Below are 18,238 nucleotides of genomic sequence, written 5' to 3' on the forward strand. Positions count from 1 at the left end.
AATGCCCATTTTGAGTGGAAGCAGAAACACGCCGTTTTCATGTAGGTCTCTTTAAATGCAGATGAGCTGCTGCTCCCCGCCCCCTTTTTCAAAACAGGACTGTGACTTTACAGTGTTGGCAACTTAGCGACTTTGTCACTAGATTTAGCGACTTTTCAGACCCCCTTAGCGACTAGCAACAAATCTAGCGACTTCTTGGACAAACCTTATTTAGTTTCTGAGACTCTCCGGTACTGCCGCGTGAGCGCGAGGTTGTGCTTTTCCAGCGCTCTCTCGCTCTCTCTCTCTCTCTCTCTATCGTCTGCTCTGTTCAGTGAGCAGCAGAGGAGCAGCACTTTCAGATAAAAAAAAATAATTCTGTTGCTTCTAACTCTATTTTCCATTTATAGCTGAAAACAAAGCACAGCTATTGTCTTAATAATATGTACATTTGATTTCATTAGACAATGTTGTGATTATGAATCAGGATTTTAGTGTAGATTAATATCTTCGAGAGCTGGTTGTGTAGTCTTAATGGGCCGAGTTTCAGTCACTATTTCACATTCACCCCATTGTCTGACAAAAGAAACAGTAAAATATATCGACATATCTATGAAATACATTAATGAAAACCATTTTATTGAGAATTTGTCTGCATTAAAATGCAGTATGTGAACACAGATAGGCAAGACAATACGACGCAATGATGTCATGAATATGCTAATTAGCGTATGACGTCATCTAGCAACATTTAGCGACTTTTCAAGCAGGGTTTAGCTACTTTCCATTGAAAAAAGTTGTTAACACTGTTTACAGCGTGTACCTCAGATAGTCTGCTAAAACATCTGTTTTGTTTTGATTATCATTTCTATCACGCTGAAATAATGTGTTTTAAAGCATATTAGTTTAAACTTCTGATATACTTTGATTTGAGCACACCATCCGAAGCATACACACAGAAAGCAGCCGTTTCATGGCATGTGAGTATTAAACTAAGTTCTCTTTCATGTCTTATTGCACTTAAACTGTCAATTACACACAAGTTTATGTTAAAAACAGGAGTAAACAGCTGGAAAAGAAATTACGTGTTAATATTAGATCTGTGTGGCAGCAGCGTAATATACAGTAAATAAATCAATAAATCCACTGCTCTCTTGTCTTCTCTGAGGCTGGGACTCTAAATAGTGTTATGTGCTTGTCTCTGCAGCCAACAACAGAAAAGTTAGCATGCTTTACTCTGACTTTTGCTGTTGTCACTTGTGAAAACACAATGACTGTGCCGTGGGTGGAAACGTGCAGATTAAGAGTCAGTAATATTAGAATAAGATCCCCTTAGGAGCGAAATCGGGAAAAGTCTTACAAAAACAAAGTTACTGGATTGTCCTTTTTCAAGTTTTCTGACTTGGTAGATGCACTGGGGACCCGATTATAGCACTTAAACATGGAAAAAGTCTGATTTTCATGATATGTCACCTTTAAAATGAGGTTTATGAACTGTAAATTGTAAATGACGATACAGTATATTAATGGAAAAGTGTTTATTTCACAGCTGACGTGATTCATGCATTCACTCTGTATTTCTTCTCACTCATTCAAACTGACAAGCACTACAGCATAACAAATTCACTGAAGTCTAAGGAGGGATACCACAATGAAATTTCAAACACGATTGCAAATTCACTTAGTGTTAGTCTTTCCCCATTGAGCATTAAATGCCCAGAAGCAATCCTGATGCCCAGAAGCGATCGCCCTTGGTTATTACTTATTTCCTATGCTAATGCAGATACTGTGAGTCTATCTACAACATCTCACGTTACACATGACAACAGAAACCATTTCTCATGTGAGATAATTCTGCTATTAAACAACCTGCCACCTTCGCGTTTGAAATGGAAAATAGGCATTTTGTGCTTTGTTTTGTATTCTTAATTCTAAAATTTTGTATTCTTAAGTTAAAAATCTAGATCTTAACCAAAAGTCCGTTTGTTTACCACAGTATTAGTTTTTTAAGTGTAGTAATGCCAGCTGAAAGAAGAATATCCAACCTCTAACATAACATAATACAGATTTTTAGAATTGTACTTTTTATAAACAAAGGCTAATCTATAATTAATATTATAAAAAGTTAAATGTTTTTGAAAGAAATCTGAAAGACAGAGATCTCATTCGTGATTTTTCTATCAACTACTGTTCACAAACATTTGCTCTCTTTTCAGATCCTGACAGTTATTTTGTTTTGAACAAACACATCTAATTGCATTTATCAAGTGGTAATTGCTTACTTTAGTTGCTGAATTAGTTAAATTATTTTAGTATTGGAATGAAATAATTTTGTCAGTTGTGCTAACGGCACTTAATTGTCATGACATTAAACAGTAAATGGTTGAAAGATAAGATAGCACATTTAATTTTCTGCTAAATTGCATTTCATTGTTCTGTCGGAGCAGGTGCGAGGATGGGAGTGGGGTAGTTCACGGGGCTGGATAAATTACTGTGACTTTACAAGTCTAAATTAGGGTTGCCATGCATGAAATCACATCAACTACGTGGTTTTATCTTTATTCATAAAGCACTTCCTGTGACTGAACACAAGACGATTTTTATATGTAAGAAAACCTACCTTGGTTTTAGGGTCCAATATCTTCACACCATAAATAGAGATCTGAAGCTCCACTTTTGGAGTTTTCTGCCCCTCTGACTTCTTGATGTGCCTTTGAAACTGAGGAAGCAAAAGTGATTCAGCACATGCTGTGCAAATACAAACTATCAAGGGAAAAGTAGACAGAGCCGGAGGTGTTCACCATTTTTTAAAGGCTGCTAGAGAGCAGTAGAGCATCAGGTGAAATGAGGTGCTCAAACACGTCTCTAGAGCATGCACTGACCTGCAGAAAGTCCAAAGCTGGACATAAATTGGGCACAAGAAATATCACCCAGGAAAAGGACATTTTTATTGTGCCCTTAATCTGTCCCCTAAAAATCCCACCGTAAACGAGTCATAGCTTTATTTCAGTCTCATAAACAGTTTTAGTTGTGTATTGACTGTTTGGTTCAGTTGTTAAATAACAACACAGATGTTTCAAAACATAAAATATTTATGTTTTCTAAAGGAAATGTGAGTGAGTTTTCCAGTGTTAGGGGTTGCTATGTGGTTGCTGGGACCCACCTAAAAACCTATAAAGGTGCATCCCAAATCACGCTATTCTATTTTATGCACTAAACCTCTCAGTAGATTTTCAAATCATATTTAACATAAATGGTTCACAGATAATTATTTTCAGCTTTATATTTGGTATATAGTACAGTCATCTGTAAATATTTGTATTTGTTCAGTGTTTTTTTTCACTGATTTTTATCATACGTGATAACATACAGAGTCACTAGAATAAAAAAATAAAAATAAAGACTTTTACATTTACACAAGAAACTTTTTTGTGCCCTCAAGAAACTATTCACAAGTGCATGGGAATTTTTTGCATACTTATGCATTACGCATTATAGTTTTATATAACCGATTTCCTTTGTGCATCACTATGCATAAACGAGAGCATGGATGCACATGATCTATTTGCTCAAAATTTGGCTTTTCTTATTGTATTACCTCTACTTTAAAGGCATAATGTCTAATTTAACACATCCTCTGTAGCAGAACAGAAGTTCAAGGGTCTATAAAAAGAGACACTGTAAAAAGTGTTTAAAAGTTAGCTTTCATTAGGGCAGTATGCAATATTTTAAGGCCTTAGGTCTCTTTAATGCATACTTTGTGGAGGCCAAGAAAAGGGCTGATGGCACAATAGGTGGAAAAGTGTGCATTGTCCTATATGCTGAGTGTAATAATTTCTCATGCGCACATAAAAGTCTGTATATTTTTTTTATTTTTGCAAAGGTCCTTGTGGCTATGTAATACGGTGCTAAGAATATTTTGAAAAGAAATCCAAAATGCTTATAACCTGGATTTTGCATAATCAAATGTGCATATTTGACAATACCTAAAGAATTCTAACATGAAATCTCACTTCTTGTACAATACATTTATTTTTATTAAGTTCTTAATTTTCTATTATAAAAAACTAAATAGGGGCAAAAGTCTGGAAACACAAATATTTTTTCATTCTCTGCTTTCTTTTTTCCATATGTAATATAAGTCTCACTATTTACCAGGTCTCCTACAGGGCTTGGAAAAGTATGGAATTTGATTCTAGGCCTGGAAAAGTTCCAGGCCTAGAATCAAATTCCATACTTTTCCAAGCCCTGTAGGAGACCTGGTAAATAGTGAGATTACTGTGTTCCCACTAAAATTCCAAAAAAAAAAAAAAAAAATAATAATAATAATAATAAGTGCACTTTAAATACCCAGGTGATGCACTTATGTTTGGATAGTTCAACCAAAAATGAAAATGACCCCATGATTTACTCACCCTCAAGTCATCCTAGATGTATATGACTTTCTTCTTTTTAGTCGAATGGCTCTTCCAAGGTTTATAATGCCAGTATTTTGCTTCAAAATCTTGACCACCAATCAAAGTACATCCATCCATCATAAAATGTACTCCACACAGATCTGGGGAGTTAATACAGGCCTTCTAAAGTGAATTGATGAGTTTGTGTAAGAAAAATATCCATTTTTAAAACTTTAAATCATAAGGAAAAACAGTTTCCTCTTGGCTTATATTGAAATTTTCAGACATTTTTCTTTACAAATCCTTGTTTCAGCTAAAGCTAAAGATAATGGTTTATCAAGTTTTAAATATAGATTTTTTTTATACACAAATGCATATGCATCGATTCACTTCAGAAGGCTTTTAACCTCCCTAGAGCCGAATGGAGCACTTTTTATGATGGATAGATGCACTTCATTGGACTTCAAAATCTCAACACCCATTCACTGCCATTATAAAGCTAGTAAGAGCCAGGACATTTTTTAATACCACTGCGATTGTATTTGTCTGAAAGAAGAAAGTCATATACACCTAGGATGGCTTGAGGGTGATTAAATCATAGGGTAGTTATAATTTTACAGTGAACTATCCCTTTAATTAACCAAAAATCAAAGTGTACAATGTTGGACACTTACACTCAACTGCATGATAAATACACTAAACAGATAAGTACATTGTGCTCAATATAAAATAATAGTACTCCGAATCTAAACAGGTTAATGTAGTATTTAGAATATTAATATCAGCAACAGTATTAATAATGAAAACAAATGATAATGTAAAATATAACAATAAAATACAGAATATTAATTTAGAATAATAAGATATTACTAAATAAATCACTATTCAATTATTACTAATTGTATAATTTTTTATCAATTAAATATTCATATTAATTATTGTTTTATCAGTATTTGCCTTGTGTTAACCGGCACTCGCATAAAATTGAAATGGAACTTGAGCCTGTTATATGAACTTTGGAAGTAAACTTGGCCTTTTAAAACGTCTGTATATTTACCTTGAATGATCACAGCCGTTTCTCCCTCATAAACAGGCGAGAAAAACCGTGAACATGTTTTATAGCCCATAAATGTTTAGAATAGTGAAGTGCTGTGGACACACTACCTTCAGCTTCCTGACGGCCACGCGGACCATGTCTGTCCCTTTGGGCTGCTCCACTTCTGTGATTCCCAAGAACTACATGAACACATAGACAACACAAACAACAAACCTTTCATAAAACATTAGTGAAGTAATATTTCAATATAATGTATGTTGTATGTTATGGTGCCTGGGTTGATAAGCATAGGTGTGTATCATTTTGTACTGGCTGCTGGTGATAAAAACTGTGATGAAGGTCAGAGGAAGGGAGTTCTGTGAGCTTTCATAACACTCCCTTCACACACACACACACACACACACACACACACACACACACACACACACTCAAGTGCATTTAGTACAACTTTAAACATCACTACATCCATCATAGCAACAGCTTCAGTGAAGCAGGCTATCTCTCACACACTTAGGCACACACATCTCACATCTCAAAGTCAAAGATATGGTGCACACAGTGGTACGCAGTGTGCATTTGCTGTATAGGACAGCCCACAGGGTGCCTGAGCGTGTGTGAATGTCCCCCCATTGCGCAGAAAATATAGTAGAAGCAGAGAGAACCACAGGAATAAATAAGAAATACATCTCAAACTGTACCTTAACGTTATACACAACATGACTTCTCACCAAGGCTTCAGGTGTGTGCATGGTGGGTTTATCTGGAGCAAAAAAGAGAGAAAAGGAGAGAAAAAGAATTTAGGTGTAATTGCAGATGATTGATATTTTTTCATCAACCAGTCAATCAATCAATTCATAAAAACTTGGAATTTTTCTACACTTAAATTACAGTTACTGACTTAAAGGATTAGTCAATTTCAGAATAAAAATCTCCTGATAATGAATTCATCCCCATGTCATCCAAGATGTTCATGTCTTTCTTTCTTCAGTCGAAAAGACACTAAGGTTTTTGAGGAAAACATTCCAGGATTTTTCTCCATATAGTGGACTTCAATTAACTGGTTGAAGGTCCAAATTACAGTTTTAGTGCAGCTTCAAAGAGCTCTGCGTGATCCCAGCCGAAGAGTAAGGGTCTTACCTAGAGAAACAATGTCATTTTCCAAAATCACAAATGCTCGTCTCCCACTAGTGTTTAAAAAGCGAACATGCAAAGAAAGTCAAATGCCTTTTACAAAAAAGGTAAAACAACAATGATGCGCAATTTTGAAGTTAGAGGAGAAAATAAGACTTTTTTGCCCAACCATACTTTTTTGAACCCAAATACACAGACAAAGAACTTACAGCGTGTGACTTTTCCAAGGTGATTATGTAATGCGGTTAATTATTTTACCAAAATAAGAGGGATCATACAAAATGCATGTTATTTTTTTACTGGCTTGAATAACATATTTCACATAAAAGACATTTACATGAGTCCACAAGAGATATACTGTGTTGTTACCTGAATGATCCACAGCTGTTTTATTTTTTAGTGATAGTTGTTTAATAGTCCCTTGTTAGTTAACAGTTTGTGAACAGTTAAACTGCCAGCTGTTCTTTAAAATCCTTGAGGTCCCAAAAATTATTTTGTTTTTCAGCATTTGTGTATTTAAACCCTTTCCAACAATGACTGTATGAGTTTGAGATTCATCTTTTCACACCAAGGACAACTGAGCGGCTCAGTGCAACTATTACAAAAGGTTCAAACACTCACTGATGCTTCAGAAGAAAACACGATGCATTAAGAGCCAGGGGGTGAAAACTTTTGAACAGAATGAAGTTTCTTATTTTGCCTAAATATATATTTTTAATTTAGCACTGCCCTTCAGAAGCTACAGAAGATGCTTACATGTTTCCCAGAAGACAAAATAAGTTCAATTTACCCTGATCTTCAAATTCAAAAGTTTTCACCCCCTGTGTCTTAATGCATTGTGTTTTGACATGCATTTGTATGATCCCTCTTATTTTGGTAAAATAATTAACATTTTGCATATTCTGCAAGGTGTATGTAAACTTTTGACTTTAACTGTACATTTTTATATATATTTTTTTTTAGAAAATGACCAATCTTTTCACTAGATAAGAACCTTATTCCTCGACTGGGATCATGTAGGGCCCTTTAAAGCTACACTACAACTGCAATTTGGATCTTAAACCAGTTGGGCACCATTGAAGTCCACTATATGGAAAAAAAATCTAATTATTAAAAATGGCCTGAACCTGTCATAATTTAATTCAGGCTTTGCATTTCTATTTAATAATGTTTAATAATACGGTAACACTTTATAATAACTATCCGTTATAACTAGTTAATAGATCATTAATAAACTGTTAGTTAATGAGTTATAAATGACTTGTTAACTGTATTTTAATGATTTATAACTATACCTAATAAATTAGTAATAGATCATGAACAAGCTGTTAGTAAATTACTTACTAAAGACTTGTTAAGTATCAGTTAATAGTTTATATATGTTATTCGGGACGTTATTCTAAAGTTGCAACTATTCTTCATTTATTAACTCTTAGTAAATGAGGAACAGTTGCAACTGTAGAATAACGTCCCAATAACATACATAAGCTAATAACTAACACTTAACTAATATATTAACTCACACTTTACAGATCAGTTGTTCATAGTTTGTTAACCATCTACTAATACCTGTGAAACTTTGTAGAACAGCAAATGGATGGAACAAGTTCAAGCTACAGAAATTTGATGTGATATTTAAAATATAAAATTTTTGTACCTCAACCTTGTTCCACCCATAGGCTTTTCTGTGTACTGTATTTTACCAAAGAAACTCCACAGATGAAATGTTGAACATTGTGTTTAATGTATAGAAACACACATACTGAGCCATCACATGGCAGAACAGCAGTATACAACAGAATACAAACCCATGAGGTTTGGGCACTTTTTGTGCTAAACATGAAAACAAAATAAAAAAAAATCTAGCCATTGGCATTATTGATATGAACATGTTTTATCACACCTTGGACCCTCTATACTGAGTGAACCAGCGGCGATATGCAAAATACTGAGATAAATCCAGGTACTGTCTGGAGAAAGAGAAAGAAGTCAACAGCGGGTACTTCCAGTAAAAAGAAAGAAAGCTACACCTGTGGACCATGCTGTGCACATGGACAACAACGGTGACGGTAAGCAAGACTGTTTGCTATCTTTTCATTAAAGAGGTTTGATCAGGATAAAGTGCCCAAACCTCATGGGTTTGTAATCTGTTGTACAGTATACTGCTGTTCTCAGAATGTGTTTCTATACATTAAACACAATGTTCAACATTTCATCTGTGGAGCTTCTTTGGTAAAATACAGTACACAGGAAAGCCTATGGGTGGAACAAGGTTGAGGTACAAAAATTGTATATTTTGAAAATCACATCAAATTTCTGTAGCTTGAATTTGTTCCATCCATTTGCTGTTCTACAAAGTTTCACTGGTATTAGTAGATGACTAACAAACTATGAACAACTGATCTGTAAAGCGTGAGTTAATATATTAGTTAAGTGTTAGTTATTAGCTTATGTATGTTATTGAGACATTATTCTAAAGTTGCAACTATTCCTCATTTACATAATAAAAGAAGTTACTAAATGAAGAATAGTTGCAACTTTAGAATAACGTCCCAATAACATATATAAACTATTAACTGATACTTAACAAGTCTTTAGTAAGTAATTTACTAACAGCTTGTTCATGATCTATTACTATTTTATTAGGTATAGTTCTAAATCATTAAAATACAGTTAACAAGTCATTTATAACTTGTTAACTAACAGCTTGTAAGTTATCTATTGGCTATCTACAAGGCACAGTTATAAATAATTAAACTATTAACTGTTATTTAACAAGTCATTTATAACCCATTAACTAACAGTTTATTAATGATCTATTAACTAGTTATAACGAATAGTTATTATAAAGTGTTACCTATCACGGGAATCAAAATCACTGGAACCCTTAAAGTTGATTATTGATTCTCCTGCACAGCCGACATTGCATCTCCACCTCAGAGACTAGTTAAAACTCTCAACATCAACACAGGTCTGCTGTCTTTTCCTCCCCTGATTTAAGTGCTTTAAACTTTAAACAGTACAAACACCAAAGATTCAAAACACAATGAAAGCTTTACTATGTTTCCTATGTTTATCTTTCAAAGCATTTTCTTTCTAAGCAAGATGTGTAATGTGAGGGTGATAACACTGTCATGCAGTACTTGAGATCACAGCAATGCACGGCATGAATAAATTAAACTGATTACTCTTGATTTTATTTATGCCGCGGTTGTTGCATTTGTTGTCACTTTCAATTATTTTTCATGCGGTGATTAATCAGACCTCATCTTTTAATTAAATGTCTTCTTGTGGTTGTCACTGTTATTGTGGTTGGTGTGTTAAATGTTGAGGACCAAGCGCATCTTGTTTAATTAGACCAACTGTTCAGAGAGTTCAGGGACCCCCGGTGGCTACAAGGGCACACTATGGGGGTCCTTATAAAGGATAGAAAAAAATAGTGTAGTAAATGTGTAGTAAACAAAACCGGCCGTTTTTCTCAATATAAACTCGAAGTCTGACTTTTTTCTCAAAATGGCGAGATATAAAATCACAATTGCGAGTTATAAAGTCATAATTGTCAAATATAAACTCGCAATTGTGCGTTATAAAGGCAGAATTTTGAGATATAAACTCGAACTTTCTGATTTTTTTCTTAAAATTGCAAGATATAAACTCAGTTGAGTTATAAAGTCAGAATTGTGAGATACAAACTTGCAGTTCTGAGAAATGAAGTCAGAATTGCGTGATTTAAACTCGCAATTGTGAATTATAAAGTCAGTATTGTAAGATAAACTCACAAATCCGACTCTTTTTTTCTCACAAATGCATGATATAAACTTGCAATTGATATAAAAATGCTATAAACTCACAATTCTAAGAAATAAACTCGCAATTTGAAAAAAAGTCAGAATTGAGATATAATCTCACAATTCTGAGAACAGTCTTTTCCCCCCTCAAAACTGTACTTTATAACTTGCAACGGTGAGTTTATATCACACAATTCTGACTTTATTTCTCACAATTGTTTGTTTATATCTTGCAATTCTGACTTCATAACTTGCAATTGTGAGTTTATATCACTGGATTGTGACTTTATAACTCACTGTTCCAAGTTTATATCAAGCAATTCATACTTTACAACTTTCAGTTGTGAGTTTACATCTCCCAATACTAAGAATTTTTTTTTTTTAATTCAGTGGCAGAAACAGGCTTCCATACAAAAAGTGCATAATCCAAGTTGTCCTAAAAATGAAAAATGCCTTATATTAGGCCCTTCAAACTACTGTAACTCATAAGCCTACGGTTTAAAGCAGTTTTCCCTCTTGTCAGAAGCGTTTGCTGTTTAATGCTTTTCAAACTCGATTACCTCAGCACATAACTTTTATGGTTTATTTTTATATTCTTGTCTGTAAATGTTGCATAAAGTCTCATCCTGAAAGAAAGTAATTCTCTTTAAACCTTCACAGATTTCAGTGAAGGAGTGCTGGTGTGTGCATGAACATCAAAAAATGAGAGTGTAATAGAATGGGAGCACAGTAATTATGACTAAAATATACATTTTGTTCAAATATTTTTCCAAAAGTCAAAGCACCGTTTAATTTAACTACATCATCATATTCGAGGGCTAATGTTGTCAAAATGTCTGAAAGTTCTTGGTTAGAGTGGTTAAACAACCTCTTAATTTGAATTTGCATGGTGTGTTGTGTCTCGTGGAAGCTAGATTGGACCAAAAAATGAATTAATGTGAGTTTGGTCTAGTTTTGTCATGTTTTGCTGTCACATGTCCTCGCAAGTTATAAGCCGCTTACGGATTCCTCGAAGGGTCCTCCTGGCACTTCTGTGACCTCAGCGAATGCCTATTCTACTTTCAGGGCAGGACGACCCTGATCAGACAGCAGCACTTTTTCCTAGCGGCTGACTGACATGCTGTGCTTTATTTCCTATTGCCTGTGTAGGTGTTGATGAAGAGCTCCTCATTGTTCTTTTTTCTCCCTTGAGCTGGAGGTGAAATAGTGGGTTGATGAATTGGCAAAAGGAGACCTCTATGGTCAGTGCATGCTGCCGTGATGTAGACCTGACTCAGCAGGGCACGGCTTTAAAAAAAACGAGGAGAAACTGAAAAAACAGTGGGAGAGAAAGAGAGGGAGGCAGAATGAAAGATTAAGGGACGGAGAAGGAGACCAAGTGAGACAGCGAGTAAGAGAGATGGCCCTTAGAGTATAAGAACTGCGATGCCGACAAAAAACCAATAATATAATGAAGCTGACAAGTCGTCCAATCCTGTGCCAAAGAGAAGACAGCTCTCTCACAGTTTATTTGACACCTTTATAACACAGGCTCTTCAGCATTCACCGCCACGCAGGTGTACACATACACACATACACACTCACACTTTAATCAGCTGAACTCTTGTACTGCACACCAATTAATGCTCAACACAGAGAGGACGAGTGCTTAGATGTTCCTTGCTGCAGTAATGTCGCAAGGACACTGGGAAAACTCAACTGCTTATGGTTTGGGTGGCACAAATGTCTTCAAACTAACAGTTTCTCAAGAAAATGACAGTGCTTGCCTGTGTAAAACTTACTAGAACTGTTGTCAATTTTACCATTATCAGGTTTGGGAACTGTCAGAAATTGAACATTTATGATTCTGATTTCAGTTGCTCTTTACAGTTCCAATTCTTTATTGGTTCCATTAACAATTCCTGTAAAACTTTTAATAGAGAAAATCCGATCCAAAAAGTCATTTAATATTATACCTAATGCCCTCACTAGACTGCTGCCAAATGATGAGATGATTTAATGATGGTTTATTAATTTGTTTGTTTATTTGTTCATTGTTCATTTGTTCGACAAGGACTTAAACTACACTGGTCACTGGTTACTGGTCACTGTTTTTGTTTAATTAAAACAGTCTTAAACTCTTTTGTTTAAAGGGATAGTTAACCCAAAATATGGAAACTGTCATTTATTACTCTCATGTTGTTCCAAAACCTTAAGACCTTTGTTCATCTTTGGAACAAAAATTATGATTTTTTTTTATGAAATCCAAGAGCTTTCTGTCCTTGCATAGACAGCAACACAACTACCATGTTTAAGGTCCAGAAAGGTAGTAAGGACATTGATAAAATAGTCCATGTGACATTGGTCAAGCTTAATTTTATGAAGCTATGAAATACTTTCTGTGCACAAGTAAAACAAAAATAACTTTATTAAACAATTTTTTTCTTGTCCGTATCAGTCTGAAAGGATTTCATCAAAAATATCTTAATTTGTGTTTCGTAGATGAACAAAGATCTTACAGGTTTGGAAAGACTTAAGGGTGAGTAATTAATGACAGAATTTTTATTTCTGGGTGAACTAACTCTTTAAAATAGTTTCACTCAAAAATAATGGATCAAAAGAATCACTCATTTGGCAATCGGACTACACTGTTCATGCCGTATATTGTTGGTTACTATTAGATCCACATAGCACGTAAGAACCATTAATATATCCAAAGCTCATTAAAATCATTCAATTCCAGCATTTAAAAAAGAAAAAGAAAAAAGGTATTGGATTCCCAAAATGGCCAACAGGGGCCCTTAGGGCCCTTTATACCAAAAGATATAACCAGGACTCCCACAGAGTCAGAATGCTCTGACTACTGGACTTTAACCAAGCGAAAAACACAATATTACAGCTCTCCTTAACAAGTCTGTTGAGCAAAAATAATAAAAATCTGTTGAGCAAAAATAATAGTAATGCTTGTCTTAGCAAACACCACAAATGAATACCATAAATGAAGGTACAGTCCCTTGCAAACGTATTCATCTTCATTTTTTTCACGTTTTATGTTGCTGCCTTATGCTAAACTGCTTTAAATTACTTTTCCACATCGGTCTACACTCCATACACCATTATGACAAAGCAAAAACAGATCTGTCACAACTTCGTAAATTTATTAAAAATAAAAATACTGAAATAAGTACATTGCATAAGTATTCATACCCTTAACTCATGTCATGTTGTTTGGGGGCAGATGCACAATTTCAGGTTTCTCCAGAAATGTTTGATTGGGTTTAAGTCCAGACTCTGGCTGGGCCACTCGACATTCACTTCTCTATAAGCCACTCTTGCTGTGTGCTTAGAGTCATTGTTCTCTTGGAACATGAACCTTCTGCCCAGTCTGAGGTTCTGAATGTTCTGGACTGTTTTTTTTTTTTTTTTTTTTAAATTAAAACTATCTCTATATTTTGCTGTGTTGAGCCTTTTTTCTACTCTAATGAGTCCCTCAGTCCCTGTTGCTTAAAAACAACCCCACAGCATAAGGCTGCTACCAGCACACTTTACTTTTGGGATGGTACTCTACAGGTGATGAACAGTGCCTGGTTTCCTCTATAGATGATGCTTGGTATTGAGGTTAATCAGACCAGAAAATATTGTTTCTCACAGTCTCAGGGTCCTTCGGGTGCTTTTTTGCAAATTCCGAGTGTGTTTTCATGTGTCTTCACTGAGGAGAGAATTAAGTCTTGCCACACCACCATAAAGCCCAGATGTGCGGGGTGTTGCAATGCTGTTTGTCTTTCTGTAGGTTTCTCCTATCTCCACATATGATCATGGAGCTCAACTTGAGTGACCATCAGGTTCTTGGTCAACAGTCTAACCAAGGTTCTTCTCCATCAATTGCTCAGTTTGGCCAGGAATCATTTTAATTTTTTTTTATTTGTTGTTAAAAAGATGTTAAAAACCAGTTTTTTTGTCATTATGGTGTATGAAGTGTAGATTGATGTGGAGAAACAAATAATTTAAAGTATTTCAACATAAGGCAGCAACATAACAAAATGTGAAAAAATGCAGGGGAATGAATACTTTCGCAAGGCACTGTAATGCAATGTTATTTACACATCAAGCAGATTATGATAATCTTAAAAGTCTCATGATAACCTCACATACATTCTTATCACAACACTGTAGAGCAAAAAAACTACAGTTCAACTCCTGTACTAAAAAACTTAAGAGAGAATACTTCTCCAAGTTCAGAAAAAGTCTGTACTTTAGAGAAAACTGCTGAGGCATGCAACATCCAAAATTAATAACAGCAGTCCACTAGGTCATTGCAATATTTTTAAATATTAAAGCAAGTGAGCGAGCCCACAACAGTGCAATTAACAGGTTCATGTAGCTCATTGGTCTTTAAACTCAAAAATAATAAACGTGGTGCGAAGCAGACAGGTCCATTTTTAGCTTTACCCTTTTTCCCTGTACCTCGCTGAGTTATGAAAAGGTTACTGCACTGCAGGACATCTCGGTCCACAGCTCAGGTCTAAAGGTTATTTTGTTATTCTCCCACCGATTAGCTGTCAGTTTAAACACAAATAATCATAAAGGGTATGCATTCAAAACAACTGGTGAAATGCAAGAGCACGGATGAGGTCACTTAACGCGCATTAAATTAGATGTTAAAATACAACCTGTTGCCAAAGTTATTACCCTGCCAGACTTATTTATCTTGTGAACATTATTTAAAGTTTGACCTTTCGCTAAAGAATAGCAAATCTCTGCTTTTTCACCTAAATAAAGGTCATCCTCATAGTGGCAAAAACAGCCTGTTACACAAAGATAGTTTCTACTGGTCAGCCAGATCTGATTTGAGAGTTTTAGAGGGGTTTTTGTTAGTCTGGGAGATTTAAAGCAGTTTAAACCAGCTCATGCTCATTTTTGCGAGGACTTAGATGAGCTAAAGTTGTTACAATTTAAAAATCAACTTGCATACGAAGCTTGCATACAAAATATTTTCAATATTTAAAGCAAATATTATTTTTATACTTGGAAATTTGAAGTTACTTTAAGTAACTAGGATGGATTTCCTAACTCAATTCTCATTTAGAAACTCCTGATTCAGTTTATTTCTGATTTGATTTAAATCAATTAATATTAGAATACATTACCAGTCAAAAGTTTTTGAACAGTAAGTTTTTTTTTAATGTTTTTTAAAGAAGTCTCTTCTGCTCACCAAGCCTAAATTTATTTGATCCAAAGTACAGCAAAAACAGTAAAACTTTGAAATATTTTTACTATTTAAAATAACTGTTTTCTATTTGAATATTTTTTTTATTTTTTTTAGCATCATTACTCCAGTCACATGATCCTTCAGAAATCATTCTAATATTTTGATTTGCTGCTCAAAAAACATGTATTATTATTATGTTGAAACAGCTGAGTAGGTTTCTTTGATGAATAGAAAGTTCAGAAGAACAGTATTTATCTGAAATAGAAATTTTTTGTAGCATTATAAATGTCTTTATCATCACTTTTGATCAATTTAAAGCATCCTTGCTTAATAAAATTATTAATTTCTATAATTTCTTGGCCAAAAAATTATACTGACTCTAAGCTTTTGAGTGGTATAAAGTATAATGTTACAAAAGCTTTTATTTCAGATAAATGCTGATCTTTGGATCTTCCTAATCATCTAAGAATCCTGAAAAAGTGTACTCAACTGTTTTAAATATTGTAGTGTTTTTGCTGTACTATGAATAAAATAAATGCAGGCTTGGTGAGCAGAAGAGACTTTATAAACAACATTATAACTACCATTTAAAAAATTGAAACAGTTAGATTTTTAAATGTCACCAGTCTTTCAATTACATAATCATCTAAGAATGCAATTTTCAAACTTCACATTTTGTTTTAATGATAGCTTTTCAACTGAACTGCAGTAATTTTTTTATGTAAACACAGATAAATTCTTTAACAGTTCCAGATTATTTATGTAACGCGTAAGCATAAATCTTTCAAACTCATACAGTATTTCCATTTATGCTTAAAATCTTCAACATTCCTTTTGAACCTTTTCTGATTAACACTGTGCATTCAGCAGAACTGTTTACACACAGTAAAGTGTCCCTCGGTGACTATAAAGGTCAATGAATGTGAGGTCTCACATAATTTGTAGTTCGTTAAGCAGTATTATTATCTTCTGAGAAAGTGAATCGTGTGCAAGAGCGTCTGTTTGGACTTAACGATAATTTCAAGCAACGAGCGGATCCCAATTGAGAGCTATGAAATATTCAAAGCAACCTACTACTGCAGTGTCTGTGGCTGGAGATAAACTCACCAAATGTGGGCTGTGACCACGCCAGCAAGTCCAGAGGCTCCTCTCTGTCAACGCCATTAATAAAACATTAGCCTGGAAGGCACACTTTCTGTGGGAAGTAGGCTCACCTGTGTCACCTATGAATCCAGGTCCATCCGCGGTGTTCAAATTAGGCAAAGCGCGAGTGTAGGGAAGGTTTGGAATTGGGAACGAAGACCAGAAATGAGTGCCAGAAATGAAGCTTTGAAAACCTGATGTGTGGGGGTGAAACTTAAGTGTGCGTCCCATTTTAGTGAGAGGCCTGGAAGTCATTACTTCCCAAAGAAAATAGTCTGGAACTAAATAGTCCGAGGTTCTTCTAGGTGAAGTAGTTGTTTTTACAGGGAGCTAAAACCTTTCTGAACTGCGTCCCTTATGGTGCAGCTAACAAAAAAACGTAATTAGCTATCCAGTGCAAAAACATTGAGCCAACATGTTCTTCAATGACTTTCAGGTTTCAGGTATTTAACGTAACTGAATTCTGTCACTCAGAACAAGTTTATATATAAACAGCCTGTAGTACAACCAGCGGCATAAATGAGCATTTGTCTTCATCAGTCAGTCAGGCTTGTTGGCATATTGGCAGCTGACATTGCAGGAACATTGACTTACCCTTTCTCCTGTTAAATGCCCTGTTCATTCTGCAGAGTTTGAGAAGTGCTTGTAAGGTGAGGACGGACTCCAACGAGAAGCCACCTGAGGAAAAAGCACAGAGAAACAGAATGATTGTGCTGAAGTGGTGTTAATCTTTTCAGTGAAATATTTTTGCCAAATGCTTTTTGATTTTGTCTATAACAAAGGTAAAAAAAGAATGCTTTCAAGCATGCTTTATTATTAGTCTTTCTATTACTAGCATTGATTGTTTATGTTAGTTGCACATAGCTCATATTTGTATATGCATGACCATATCTTGGATCCCTCAATTTTACCCCACACCTTAACTTAACAACTACCTTACTAACTATTAATAAGCAGCACAATTAAGAGTTTATTGTAGAGATGCACCGAATGCAATTTTCTTGGCCGATTCCGATTTTTCAGTAAGTGTGACGTGCCGATTCCGATTTTTGCCGATTCCGATTTTATTTTTTTAAGAACTGTAATGAAAGCATAGGTGTCATAATCCCGGTCTGTGTGTGTTCTTTGTCTGTGTTTTAAGGACTTTTGTTTTGTAGTTTGTGTCTCATTGTTTACTGCTTCCCCGCCTCTGTGCTCCCTCATTTGTTGTCATGGACACTCATTGCACCACACCCACTCCCCTGTTAGTTTCTATGGTTACCAATTAGTTCATTACCTCTGTCTTGTGTATAAATAGTCCTTGTGTTTCCTCTGTGGTTTGTCAGTTGTTAAATGTGTAATGGTTGTCTCTTGCCCTTGTCCGAGTTTCTGTACCCTCTGGATTTTAATGTTTCGTCATGGATTCCCAATAAACTGCTGCATCTAGATCCTCATTCGCCTTGTCTCTTCCAGCAACGTTACAGAACAACTGTCCAAATATGGATCTAGCAGGAAGTTTGTTTAACCCGGTGAGTGTGCTATGCTCCATTTTTCAAAACGGCCGTCCCATCGAGTA

At 35.1% G+C, this 18,238-nt stretch overlaps 1 protein-coding gene across 2 annotated transcripts in view; it reads right to left on the bottom strand.

Annotated features, from left to right (window-relative positions):
• gulp1b (GULP PTB domain containing engulfment adaptor 1b) overlaps positions 1-18,238 on the bottom strand; it is a 105,326-nt gene that overhangs the window by 16,222 nt on the left and 70,866 nt on the right. For both annotated transcript variants that reach the window (XM_073851149.1, XM_073851148.1), the window contains exons 2-5: positions 17,278-17,361; positions 6,132-6,193; positions 5,541-5,612; positions 2,600-2,698 (exon numbers count right to left, since the gene is read on the bottom strand). In XM_073851149.1, the coding sequence (XP_073707250.1) occupies positions 2,600-2,698; positions 5,541-5,612; positions 6,132-6,193; positions 17,278-17,361 (317 nt within the window). The remainder of the gene's footprint in view (positions 1-2,599; positions 2,699-5,540; positions 5,613-6,131; positions 6,194-17,277; positions 17,362-18,238) is intronic.

The sequence above is a fragment of the Garra rufa genome, chromosome 12, assembly GCF_049309525.1.
Source record: "Garra rufa chromosome 12, GarRuf1.0, whole genome shotgun sequence".
NCBI classification, from domain to species: Eukaryota; Metazoa; Chordata; class Actinopteri; order Cypriniformes; family Cyprinidae; genus Garra; species Garra rufa.